The following is a 13,414-nucleotide window of genomic DNA, read 5'->3' on the forward strand; positions in this document are numbered from 1 at the left end:
CAGGTCTGGCAGCGCCAAGTGGTGGGGGGGCCTCAGGCCAAGGCTCCGCTCGCACCCCAGTCCCATGGAGTAGCCCGGGGGCCATCGGGCACCCCGAAGGAGGAGGTGATGGGGCCCGTGCCGGTGACCCCCGCAGCGGAGGTGGCGGAACACCACATCACCTCGGACTCTCCCTCTCTCTCTCTCTCCCACCCCACTGTCCATGGTACATCTAGTGGGCAGCGGACAGAACAGGACGGCACCATGCCACCCGGGACACCCGAGCAGCGGCCGGGCCCATCCAGGTCGGGTTGCCCCAGGAGATGCGTGCCAACAGGGACCCTTGTCGCAGGGCTGGAGTCACAGCAGGCTGCCTCTACTCCTGCTGTACCCAGACCAGCTGTATGTTCATTGAGTGGCACCCCTTTCGGTTTGTGTAGAGTGGCCTGTTATCTGCAGGTGCCCGTAGAGCGACATGCACCCCGTCTATCGCTTCCTGGACCCGGGGCATCCCGGCGATGACGGTGAACCCCGCTGCCCGGGCATCCTGGTGGGTTCGGTCCACATGGAAATGGATGCACTGCTCCGCCTGGGCATATAAGGCCTCCATGACAGCATGGGTGCACCTGTGCATCGAGGTCTGTGAGAACCCGGAGAGGTCCCCACTCGGCAACTGGAAGGACCCCGTCGCGTAGAGGTTCAGGATGACCGTCATCTTGACGGTCACTGGGAGCGGGTGTCATCCCCCATACCCCAAAGTGCCAGGTCTGCCATCATCTGGCAGATATGTCGGCATGCCCAGTCCGGCAGGTCCTCGAAAGACAGGCTCTGCCGGTACACACAAGGCCTGCTTGGCACCTCCTCCTCCTCGGCCTGTTAGGCGGCCGGCCCTGCTGCCTGTGCAGTCACCACCTGCCCCTCTGCAGCATGCTCCTCTGCAGCCTGCTCCTCTGCATCCCGGTCCTCCGCTGGCCACTCTGCTGCTGCCCACCCCGCTGCTGCAGTTTCCCCTTCCTCTTCGAATAGCTCCCGCTCACACGGCCGCAGGGCTTCTTGAAGAGCTGCGGCCATCACCACGGCGGCCACCATTGCTGGTTGAACGCCAAACGCCATTGTCTGCATGGAGTGAAGTGTCAACATGTTCGCATGGTGCATACTCCTGTGCCCAACCGGGTTCAGTGGTCTACACGGTGGCACCGGCTGGCAGTGCGGGCTCCGCCTACACATGTCCCTCTCCCACGCATGACCCTCCTCCACCACCGCACCATTCATGGCCCCGCTCCTGGCTCCCATCCTTGATGCCAGAGGTACCATTGGCTGTCACTATCCTCGCTGGGGCTGCTGTGGATGTGGCCCTGGGTGGTCCACCAGTGGGTGGCAGCCGGTTGGGCAGGGTGTATGGGGTCGGGGTGGAGGGGGTGGGGGTGTTGCCGAGGTGGGCGCACCCATATGGCCGGTGTCACCGTGTAGAACCAAGGGCCGAGGTGGCTGATCAGTAGTTGTGCAGCAAGATGGCCGCCATAATGGTGGTCAGTGCCTGGGCAACGCCCAGTCCTGTGGGGGTGGGGGGGGGCACCCCGGGGGGGGGGGGGGGCACCCCGGCTGCTCGGCCTGTCCCCCGCCCTTCCCCCGGTCGGCAATCCCGTCCAGGGTCTCCCATTTAAGGCTGAGATGAGGAGAATTTCTTTCTGTGGGTCAGAATTAATCAGGAATTCTCTTCTTCAGAGAGCTGTGGAGGCGAGGTCATTGAATATGTTAAAGGCTGAGCTAGAATTTTGATCAGCAAAGGTTATGGGGACAGACAGGAGTGTGGAGGTGTGGCCACAGTCAGATTAGCGATGATCTTCTATAATGATGAAGCAGCCTCAAAGAGCTGCTGTGTTCTGCTAACTGTCAATTAGTGAATTACCTTGCTGAGCAATTCTGAAAGCCACTGAATTATTGATACTGAAACACTAAACCATCTACATAATGCAGGAATAAATTGAGCTATTATAATATTGCGATATGGTGAATGATCATTTTCAGCACATCATTCCAGTTTGTGTTTTCCACATTAACAGCATAAAATAACTTTACTCTCCAACTTGATATGACAAATTTTAGAGGGGTTATTATTCAGCTAGTTAGGCAGCATTTGTGAAGAGAAACAAGGAGCGGAATGTTCTGGCCCCACTGCGGTGGGCTCCCTCACAGTAGATGGTGGATGTGGCAAGGCAGTCAAACGTCCACTGACTTCAGTGGGACCAGGCGATCCTACTGGCGGGAGGGGCCAAAACATTCCGGCCAGGATTCGCTGATTTCCACCTCTTCGATCAGGAATCCCAAATGGGCGGAGAATCGAGCGTCGAACGAAAACCGGGATCGGCGCCAGGCAGCAGAGCCATCCCAGTCTCCACTTTCACGCCAGCTGGAACATGCAAAGTGCTGACTTGCATGCATCCGCAAGCAATTATTCTCCTGCCTGTTGCTCCGACCCCCACAGCGGGAAATCCACAGGGTGGGCTTTGGTGTAAGTATGGCCAAGCGCACCCAGGACTGCTCTGCCTGACGGCTGATGAGCAGTCCAGGCAGTTCAGGAAAGAATCAAAGCAGGAACATTTTCCATTTCCTGACATCTGCTCCCTCAGCCCGAGGCCTTTGAACCTGCAGCTTTTTGAAGTGTCAGAGCCTTCCGAGAAAGCCTCAACACTTGAAACCGGCTTCAAATCCCCAGAGATCTTTTGAAATGCTAAGCATCCATAAGACCATAAGACATAGGAGCGGAAGTAAGGCCATTCGGCCCATCGAGTCCACTCCACCATTCAATCATGGCTGATTTCAACTCCATTTACCCGCTCTCTCTCCATAGCCCTTAATTCCTCGAGAAATCAAGAATTTATCAACTTCTGTCTTAAAGACACTCAACGTCCCGGCCTCCACCGCCCTCTGTGGCAATGAATTCCACAGACCCACCACTCTGGCTGAAGAAATTTCTCCTCATCTTTGTTCTAAAGTGTCTCCCTTTTATTCTAAGGCTGTGCCCCCGGGTCCTAGTCTCCCCTGCTAATGGAAACAACTTCCCTACATCCACCCTATCTAAGCCATTCATTATCTTGTAAGTTTCTATTAGATCTCCCCTCAACCTCCTAAACTCCAATGAATATAATCCCAGGATCCTCAGATGTTCATCGTATGTTAGGCCTACCATTCCTGGGATCATCCGTGTGAATCTCCGCTGGACCCGCTCCAGTGCCAGTATGTCCTTCCTGAGGTGTGGGGCCCAAAATTGCTCACAGTATTCGAAATGGGGCCTAACTAATGCTTTATAAAGCTTCAGAAGTACATCCCTGCTTTTATATTCCAAGCCTCTTGAGATGAATGACAACATTGCATTTGCTTTCTTAATTACGGACTCAACCTGCAAGTTTACCTTTAGAGAATCCTGGACTAGGACTCCCAAGTCCCTTTGCACTTCAGCATTATGAATTTTGTCACCGTTTAGAAAATAGTCCATGCCTCTATTCATTTTTCCAAAGTGCAAGACCTCGCACTTGCCCACGTTGAATTTCATCAGCCATTTCTTGGACCACTCTCCTAAACTGTCTAAATGTTTCTGCAGCCTCCCCACCTCCTCCATACTACCTGCCCCTCCACCTATCTTTGTATCATCAGCAAACTTAGCCAGAATGCCCCCAGTCCCGTCATCTAGATCGTTAATATATAAAGAGAACAGCTGTGGCCCCAACACTGAACCCTGCGGGACACCACTCGTCACCGGTTGCCATTCCGAAAAAGAACCTTTCATCCCAACTCGCTGCCTTCTGCCTGACAGCCAATCGTCAATCCATGTTAGTACCTTGCCTCGAATACCATGGGCCCTTATTTTACTCAGCAGTCTCCCGTGACGCAGCTTATCAAAGGCCTTTTGGAAGTCAAGATAGATAACATCCATTGGCTCTCCTTGGTCGAACCTATTTGATATCTCTTCAAAGAACTCTAACAGGTTTGTCAGGCATGACCTCCCCTTACTAAATCCATGCTGACTTGTCCTAATCCGACCCTGCACTTCCAAGAATTTAGAAATCTCATCCTTAACAATGGATTCTAGAATCTTGCCAACAACCGAGGTTAGGCTAATTGGCCTATAATTTTCCATCTTTTTCCTTGTTCCCTTCTTGAACAGGGGGGTTACAACAGCGATTTTCCAATCCTCTGGGACTTTCCCTGACTCCAGTGACTTTTGAAAGATCATAACTAACGCCTCCACTATTTCTTCAGCTATCTCCTTTAGAACTCTAGGATGTAGTCCATCTGGGCCCGGAGATTTATCAATTTTTAGACCTCTTAGTTTCTCTAGCACTTTCTCCTTTGTGATGGCTACCATATTCAACTCTGCCCCCTGACTCTCCGGAAATGTTGGGATATTACTCATGTCTTCTACTGTGAAGTACTTATTTAGTTCCTCAGCTATTTCCTTGTCTCCCATCACGGGCAGCACGGTAGCCTTGTGGATAGCACAATTGCTTCACAGCTCCAGGGTCCCAGGTTCGATTCCAGCTTGGGTCACTGTCTGTGCGGAGTCTGCACATCCTCCCCGTGTGTGCGTGGGTTTCCTCCGGGTGCTCCGGTTTCCTCCCACAGTCCAAAGATGTGCAGGTTAGGTGGATTGGCCATGATAAATTGCCCTTCGTGTCCAAAATTGCCCTTAGTGTTGGGTGGGGTTACTGGGTTATGGGGATAGGGTGGCGGTGTTGACCTTGGGTAGGGTGCTCTTTCCAAGAGCCGGTGCAGACTCGATGGGCCGAATGGCCTCCTTCTGCACTGTAAATTCTATGATTCTATGATTCTATCACAAAATTACCAGCGTCATTTTGGAGTGGCCCAATGTCAACTTTTGCCTCCCGTTTGTTTTTAATGTATTTAAAGAAACTTTTACTATCATTTCTAATGTTACTGGCTAGCCTACCTTCATATTTGATCCTCTCTTTCCTTATTTCTCTCTTTGTTATCCTCTGTTTGTTTTGGTAGCCTTCCCAATCTTCTGACTTCCCATTACTCTTTGCCACATTATAGGCTTTCTCTTTTGCTTTGATGCATTCCCTAACTTCCTTTGTCAGCCATGGCTGCCTAATCCCCCCTCTGATAACCTTTCTTTTCTTTGGGATGAACTTGGGATGTACTGTGTCCTCAATTACTCCCAGAAACTCCTGCCATTGCTGTTCTGTCTTTCCCACTAGGCTCTGCTCCCAGTCGATTTTCGTCAGTTCCTCCATCATGCCCCTGTAGTTACCTTTATTTAACTGTAGCACCTTTACATCTGATTCTACCTTCTTTCTTTCAAATTGGAGATTGAATTCTACCATATTATGATCACTGCCTCCTAAGTGCTCCCTTACTTTAAGATCTTTAATCAAGTCTGGCTCATTACATAACACTAAGTCCAGAATGGCCTGTTCCCTCGTGGGCTCCATCACAAGCTGTTCCAAAAAGCCGTCCTGTAAACATTCAATGAATTCCCTTTCCTTGGGTCCACTGGCAGCATTATTTACCCAGTCCACCTGCATATTGAAGTCCTCCATGATCACTGTGACCTTGCCTTTCTGACATGCACTTTCTATTTCGTGGTGCATTTTGTGCCCCCGGTCCTGACCACTGTTAGGAGGCCTGTACATAACTCCCATTATGGTTTTTTTGCCTTTGTGGTTCCTCAACTCTACCCACACAGACTCCACATCATCTGACTCTATGTCATTTAGTGCTATTGATTTAATTTCATTCCTAATTAACAAGGCAACCCCGCCCCCTCTGCCCACCTCTCTGTCTTTTCGATAGGTTGTGAATCCCTGGGTGTTTAAATGCCAGTCCTGAACCCCCTGCAACCATGTCTCTGTGATGCCTACCACATCATACCTGCCAGTCACAATCTGGGCCACAAGCTCATCTACCTTGTTCCGTACACTGCGCGCATTTAAATATAGCACCTTTAATTCTCTATTGACCGTCCCTTTTTGTTTTCTTAGTGTGGTGGACCTTGGTTTACTGAGCCTTTCCATACACTGTGTCATATTTTGTGGGATGGGGACTATCGTAACCTCTCCTGAGTTTTGTCTTTTCGTGCTTTTTTGTATTCCTAAGCAGCTATGCTTCCCACTGATTACTTCACCTCTTGGTTCCCTGACTTTCCCTTCCCCCCCCAATCTTTAGTTTAAAGTCCATTCAATTTCACAGAGCAATACCTTTCACTAGCCAGTGATTGACAGCTTAATAGTTCAGACACAGCTGCTAAGGGGTTATGGAGTCAAAGAGGGCGACAGCACAGAAAAGGCCCTTCGGCCCATCGTGTCTGCGGAGGTCAGTATTCAAATACCATTTTCCAGCACTTGTCTGCCTTTGCAAGTGCACATCTAAATACTTCTTAAATGTTATAAGAGTCTCTGCCTCCACCATCCTATCCGGCAGTTAGTTCCAGATTCCCACCACCCTCTGGGTGAAAAGATTTTCTCTCCCATCCCCTCTAAATCTCCTGCCCCTTATCTTAAATCTATGCCCCTGATCCTCGATCATTCTACCAAGGGGAAAACTTTGTTCCTGTCTACTTTATCTGTGCCCCTCATAATTTTATGCCTCTCAAACATGTCCCCCCTCAGTCTCCTCTGCTCCAAGCAAAACAATGCGGGCGGGATTCTCTAATCCCACGTCAGAGTGTCCACGCTGTCGTAAGCGGCGTCACGTTTTACGACGGCGTGAACAGGCCGCTCCCACGTCTAATTCTGGCCCCGACAGGGGGCCAGCACTGTGCTGGAGCGGTTCGTGCCGCTCCAGCTGCAGATCCCGGCACAAACTGGGCACACCATGCGCGGTGGTGCCGGCGCCAACGAGGACATGCGCAGTGGCCTCTTTCAACGCACCGGCCCCGACGCAACATGGCGCAGGGTTACAGGGGCCAGCGCGTAGGAAAGGAGGCCGCCAGCCAGAGAGGCCGGCCCGCCGATCGGTGGGCCCCGATCGCGGGCCAGGCCACATCGAAGGCTCCCCCCGGGGTCGGACCCCCCCCACAGGCCACCCCCAGACCCTTCCACGCCGAGGTCCCGCCGGCTGAGAGCAGGTGTGAACGGCACCGGCGGGACTCGGGTTTTTTCCGACGGTCGCTCGGCCCATCCCGGGCCGAGAATCGGCGGGTGGACCCCGTAGACCACGCCGGCGCCAATGCCGCCGATTCTCTGTTCTGTGGAGAATCGCGCCCCTGCGTTGGGGTGGCGTGGCGCGATTTGCGCCAGTCGTGGGGATTAACCCGGGCTGAGAGAATCCCACCCCCTGTTCTTAAACTCTGTGTCACGGCTAACAAAGGCAAGTATACCATGTGCCTTTTTAACCACTGTATCTACCTGCTACCATAAGAGACCAATGTATACGCACACCAAGGTCTCCAATCCTCAGTGCTTCCCTGGGTCCTGCTGGTCATCATGTATTCCTTTACCTCGTTTGTGCTGCCCAAGTGCATCGCCTCACACTTCTCTGGATTGAATTTTATTTACCACTGATCAGCCCATCTGACCGACCCGTCTATATCGTCCTGTAATCGAAGGCTATCCTCCTCACAGTTTACCACTCCACAAATTTTCATATCATCCGCAAAGTTACTGATCAACCCTCTTACATTCATGTGCAAATCATTTATATAAACTGCATACAATAAGGGTCCCAACACTGCTCCCTGCGAGACCCCACTGGACACAGGCTTCCAGTTAAAAGCATCTAAGTAGTTTCACTTCCTCCTTTCTAACCGCAGAAAGCCTTTAGCATTGTTGAAGTCAATCGTAACATGAGGGTTTATAAACATTGTGGTTAGGATCAATTGGGGGGGGGGGAGGTACTTCAGCATTCAAGCTGAAGGGAAAGATAAATAAACAAACCCTCCGGCGGCTGTGTTGAACACCATTCAGCTGTCAATCAGAGGCTAGTGAAAGTTACTGACTGAAATTGAATGAATGCTTACCATTTCACCTGAGGAAGGGGCTGCGCTCTGAAAGCTAGTGATTCAAAACAAACCTGTTGGACTTTAACCTGGTGTTGTAAGACTTCTTACTGAGTTCCAAAAGCAGCAGATTTACAATCATTGGGCTGACGGAGTAAGTGTGAGGATAGGCAAAGTCTTCTTGACTGGAACCTTCAATGAACTGTCTGATCCGTTCTGAACCTAACAGGCAGAGCAGTTCAGAGTGAGAAGGCCACTTCAGCATTTAAACAGACCAGACCAGGATGAAGAATTTGAAGAGAGGCTGCCTGAGATCACCATGCCAATAATGATCTACAGGCTTTCCAGGACTTTAAAGGGGAATACAGACACAGGGAAGGTCCCGGTACCCACAGCCCAAGCCTACCCAAAACAAGAACCCTTGAAGAACCTCCCACCTCTGAAGCCTGGCAGCGGCATTAGCAATGGGATAATCCCCTTGACCCACCCCCCTCAGGGTTCATCACACCAGGCTAGGGTGTCACTGCCAGGGTGTTAGTGCTGTGGTGCCAGAGGGCAGAGCACCATTGGCAATGCCAGGGGGCGGGGACTGAAGGATGGTGACTGAAGGGAGGTGCTGAGGGGGAGGGGGGGAGCTGGGGCTGGGGCTGTCGGGTGGGGGATTTGGCCACCCAGTGCATACGTGGTGTGGGGTAGGATTACCCATTATTCCTGTGGTGGGGGGAAGATACCCCTCCTTGATGGGTGGTTGGGGCTGCTCCTCTTGTCAGCAGGTGGTCGACATTTGCACTGCGGGTGGGAGGGGGGTCCAGCTGCTGGACTTTGAGATCGGGGTACCCATTCCAAATTGCAACCCGAGCCAGGGAGTGAGGAGAGACGCACTTGCCACTCTGCATATACATATATGCAAGCCAGAGGTTCAGGCTGGAAATGGTGACGAGATATCTGCAATGATTTTTCTTCTCGTCTTTTATATTCAGAGTTCCTGTTCATTGTGCCCAATTACTTGTTTGTATTTTCACTCTTTTCGTGTGTGTAGAAATAGAGCTCATTTGCAATTATTATTTAAATGCCCAAGTAACCTTTTTGCCTTTGCCCAGTGGATTTACTCGTGAATCGTTGGAAAACTGGATTGCTGGTCCCAAGAGAAATGCTTGGCTCTATGGCATGTGTTCGGCTCCCAGAATGTCTATTTAAATATGGATATGCAAATTATGAGCAAGCAGAGATCATCCAGAATGTCCTTTACAGCCGGTATAACATTGAGGTATGGTCGATGATATTTATCTCACAATTCCTGTTTGTTTTTCACATTGCCAGCATGAAATATTTTAGCTTTCACCTCCTCATGTAACTAAGGATCATTGAAACCATTGAGGAAACCTAGAAGGCCACACAGGTAGCAGTCCCATGGCATTGTCAGTCCCCGGCTGACGTAGTCTGCCTAGCGCCACATTGAAGTGGCTTTACCTGAATGAATTTTTCTCACTTTGATTTTTACAGGTAATGGTGCAGGATTTTTGTCTGGGCAGATTCTAACCAGCAATCTTTTAAATATAATATATGCCTACCAGAATTGTAATTGAGATGTCCCTGGGCTCATGTTTATTTAAATTCCCTCTGAATGAGATCATGCTGCAGTACCATGGCTGAGATGACAGCAGCACCCCTGCAATGTGCAGGGCAGCACAGTAGCACAAGTGGGGGCAGCACGGTAGCACAAGTGGATAGCACTGTGGCTTCACAGCGCCAGGGTCCCAGGTTTGATTCCCCACTGGGTCACTGTCTGTGCGGAGTCTGCACATTCTCCCCGTGTGTGCGTGGGTTTCCTCCGGGTGCCCCGGTTTCCTCCCACAGTCCAAAGACGTGCAGGTTAGGTGGATTGGCCATGATAAATTGCCCTTAGTGACCAAAAAAGGTGAGATGGGGTTATTGGGTTACGGGGCAGGGTGGAAGTGAGGGCTTAAGTGGGTCGGTGCAGACTCGATGGGCCGAATGGCCTCCTTCTGCACTGTATGTTCTATTTTTTTTTAAATCTTCCTTGAAAGGGATGAGTAATAGCGACACTGTAGTTCTAAGCAGGAGGTAAAGGGAACAGGGTGCAAAGAAAGATGGCACGGTGGCACAGTGGTGAGCATGGCTGCCTGACAGCGCCAGGGACCCATATTCGATACTGACCTCGGGTCTGCGTTCCCCCCATGTCTGTGTGGGTTTCTTCTGGGTGCTCTGGCTTCCTCCCAAGTCCAAAGGTGTGCAGGTTAGGTGAATTGGCCACTCTAATATTGCCAAAAGGTTAGGTGGGGTCACGAGGATAGGGGTGGGGGATTAGAGCACTTCGGAGCAGAGGCTGGTGCAGACTCGAAGGGCCGAATGGCCTCCTGCACTGTATGGATCCTATGATTTCTATGATGTGATATGGGTGGATGAGGGTGCTAACCCTCCCAATTTGGATGGGACTCTAGTAGAATTAGTGATAGGCCTCTTGAATGCTGGTGACTTGGGAGATGTAATGTTCTCTGTATGTACGGATGGCGATGTCTTTGTGGGTGAAGTGCTCCGGGAACATATGGCTTTATAAATGAACAAAACTGTTTATTAACTAACTAAACCACTAAAGGGTTTCTATGATGTCTACTATGATTACAGTTGAATACTATGGCTAAATACAAATAACTTTGATTAACTCATTTTAATTACTATTGACTAAGGAGCTACTTGATAAGCGACTAGACTCTACACCTGCTCTCCATGTTCTGCCTCACCTGTGTCTGTGTTCCAGTAGCATTCTCCTGTCGCCACACCACCTGTGGTTGGATGCTAGAATTGTAATCTATACATGCAGGCACAAATGTTTATATACAGTTTGGTTATTATAGTCTAATACAATTCACATATCATCACAGGAGAAAGGGTTCTTGTTTGCATGAATTGTCCATGCGCAATATCCTGATTATCATCGCTTACAATCAAACTGCGTTGCCTGAGCTCACAGGTCTCCCTGCTATTTGGAAACATCACTTCATTGTCTATTATGAGGTTGACATTATTGAGGCATAAGAACATCACAAAGCAAATAAGAGCAGATGGAGGCTATTTTGTCCCTCAAGTCTACTCCGCACTCCTAGCATGGTATGATCATTCGTGCCTAGAGGATGAGGCTGAGATAGACAGATTTTTAATTGGTAAAGGAATCAAGGGTTATGGGGATAAGAGGGGAAAGGGGAGTTGACGATTATCATTTCAGATCAGTCATGATCTCATTGAATGCTCTGGGGACCTGGGTTCGAATCCCACCATGGCAATTGGTGTAATTTGAATTCAATAAAAATCTGGAATTAAAAGTCTAATGATGACCATGAAACCATTGCCAATTGTCGTAAAAACCCATCTGGTTCACTAATATCCTTTAAGGAAGGAAATCCTTACCTAGTCTGGCCTACATGTGACTCCAAACCCACAGCTATGTGATTGATTCTTAAATGCCCTCAGGGATGGGCAATAAATACTGGCCCAGCCAGCGATACCCACATCCCAAGAACAAATTTATAAAAGAAGAATAGCAGAGCAGCCATAATGGGCCAAATGGCCTACTTCTGCTCTGACATCTTATAAGATCATTAATTCATCACTGTCTCATTGCACATTACCAGACCAAAATAGTCTGTTCCTGGTTGGTTTCAGAACATATTGTTCTAAGAAACTGTCCCGAGTACATCTACAAGCTCACCCACAACTAAACCTAGCTTTACCAATTTGAATTGTTCAATCTATAAGAGGATAAAAATCTCCCATGATTATTATGCTACTTTTTTTACAAGCCCCCATTATTTATTCATTTATACTCTTCCCTACAGTGTAACTAGTGTTGGGGGGGGGTGGGGGGGGGGGGGAGAGCCTATAAACTCCTCCATTTACTATTTTCCATTGCTATTTCTAATGTCCACCCAAACTGATTCTACATCTCCACCATCTGAGCCAAGATCATTTCTCACCACTGGATTGCTCTTATCCTTAATTAACAGAGCTCCCCCACTTATCTTTCCTTCCAAAATGTCAAATTAATTTGAATATTCAATTCTCAGCTTCGGTCACCTTGCAGCCACGTCTCTGTTTCAGGTTCATATGAGGGGAGATGTGTAATGAGGCAGACTTGATTAGGGAACTTAAGGTGAAGGAACTCTTAGGGGGTAGTGACCACAATATGGTAGAATTTACCCTGCAGTTTGAGGAGGAGAAGCTAGAATCAGATGTAATGGTATTACTATTAAATAAAGGTAACTACAAAGAAATGAGAAAGAAGCTGGCCAGAGTTGATTGGAAAAGGAGCCTAGCAAGGAAGCCAGTGGAACAGCAACGGCAGGAGTTTTGGGGGTTATTCGGAACTAGAACGAAGGAGGTTGAGGGGCGACCTGATAGAGGTATACAAAATTATGAGGGGCATAGACAGAGTGGATAGTCAGAGGCTTTTCCCCAGGGTAGAGGGGTCAATTACTAGGGGGCATAGGTTTAAGGTGAGAGGGGCAAGGTTTAGAGTAGATGTACGAGGCAAGTTTTTTACGCAGAGGGTAGTGGGTGCCTGGAACTCGCTACCGGAGGAGGTAGTGGAAGCAGGGACGATAGGGACATTTAAGGGGCATCTTGACAAATATATGAATAGGATGGGAATAGAAGGGTACGGACCCAGGAAGTGTAGAAGATTGTAGTTTAGTCGGGCAGTATGGTCGGCACGGGCTTGGAGGGCCGAAGGGCCTGTTCCTGTGCTGTACATTTCTTTGTTCTTTGTTCTTAGTGGTGCGCCTCAGGGGTTGGTGTTGGGTCCACATGTTTTCACAATACACATTAATGATCTGGAAGAAGGTACTGAAGGCACTGTTGCTAACTTTGCAGATGATACAAAGATCTGTAGAGGGACAGGTAGTTTGAGGAAGCAGGCGGGCTGCAGAATGATGTGGACAGGCTAGGAGAGTGGGCAAAGAAGTAGCAGATGGAATACAATGTGTGGAAAAGTGTGAGGTTATGCACTTTGATAGGAAGAATGGAGGCATAGACTATTTTCTAAATGGGAAAAGACTTAGGAAATCCGAAGCACAAAGGGACTTAGGAATCCAAGATTCTCTTAAGGTTAACGTGCTGGTTGAGTCAGCAGTTAGGAAGGCTAATGCAATGTTAGCATTCATGTCGAGAGGACTAGAATACAAGAGCGGGGATGTGTTTCTGAGGCTATATATGGCTCTGGTTTTGGGCCGCGTATCTAAGGAAGGATGGGCTGGCATTGGAAAGGATCCAGAGGAGGTTCACAAGAATGATCCCTGGAATGAAGAACTTGTTATATGAGGAGCGGTTGAGGACTCTGGGTCTGCACTCGTTGAAGTTTAGAAGAATGAGGGGAAATCTTGTTGAAACTTACAAGATACCAAGAGGCCCAGATAGAGTGGACGTGGAGAGGATGTTTCCACTTGTCGGAAAAACTAGAACCAG

At 49.3% G+C, this 13,414-nt stretch overlaps 1 protein-coding gene across 3 annotated transcripts in view; it reads left to right on the top strand.

Annotated features, from left to right (window-relative positions):
- LOC140411039 (uncharacterized) overlaps positions 1–13,414 on the top strand; it is a 325,334-nt gene that overhangs the window by 238,784 nt on the left and 73,136 nt on the right. For all 3 annotated transcript variants that reach the window (XM_072500021.1, XM_072500022.1, XM_072500023.1), the window contains one exon: positions 9,037–9,203. In XM_072500021.1, coding sequence (XP_072356122.1) covers positions 9,037–9,203 — 167 coding nt within the window. The remainder of the gene's footprint in view (positions 1–9,036; positions 9,204–13,414) is intronic.

Source organism: Scyliorhinus torazame, chromosome 4, assembly GCF_047496885.1.
Source record: "Scyliorhinus torazame isolate Kashiwa2021f chromosome 4, sScyTor2.1, whole genome shotgun sequence".
Lineage (NCBI taxonomy): Eukaryota > Metazoa > Chordata > Chondrichthyes > Carcharhiniformes > Scyliorhinidae > Scyliorhinus > Scyliorhinus torazame.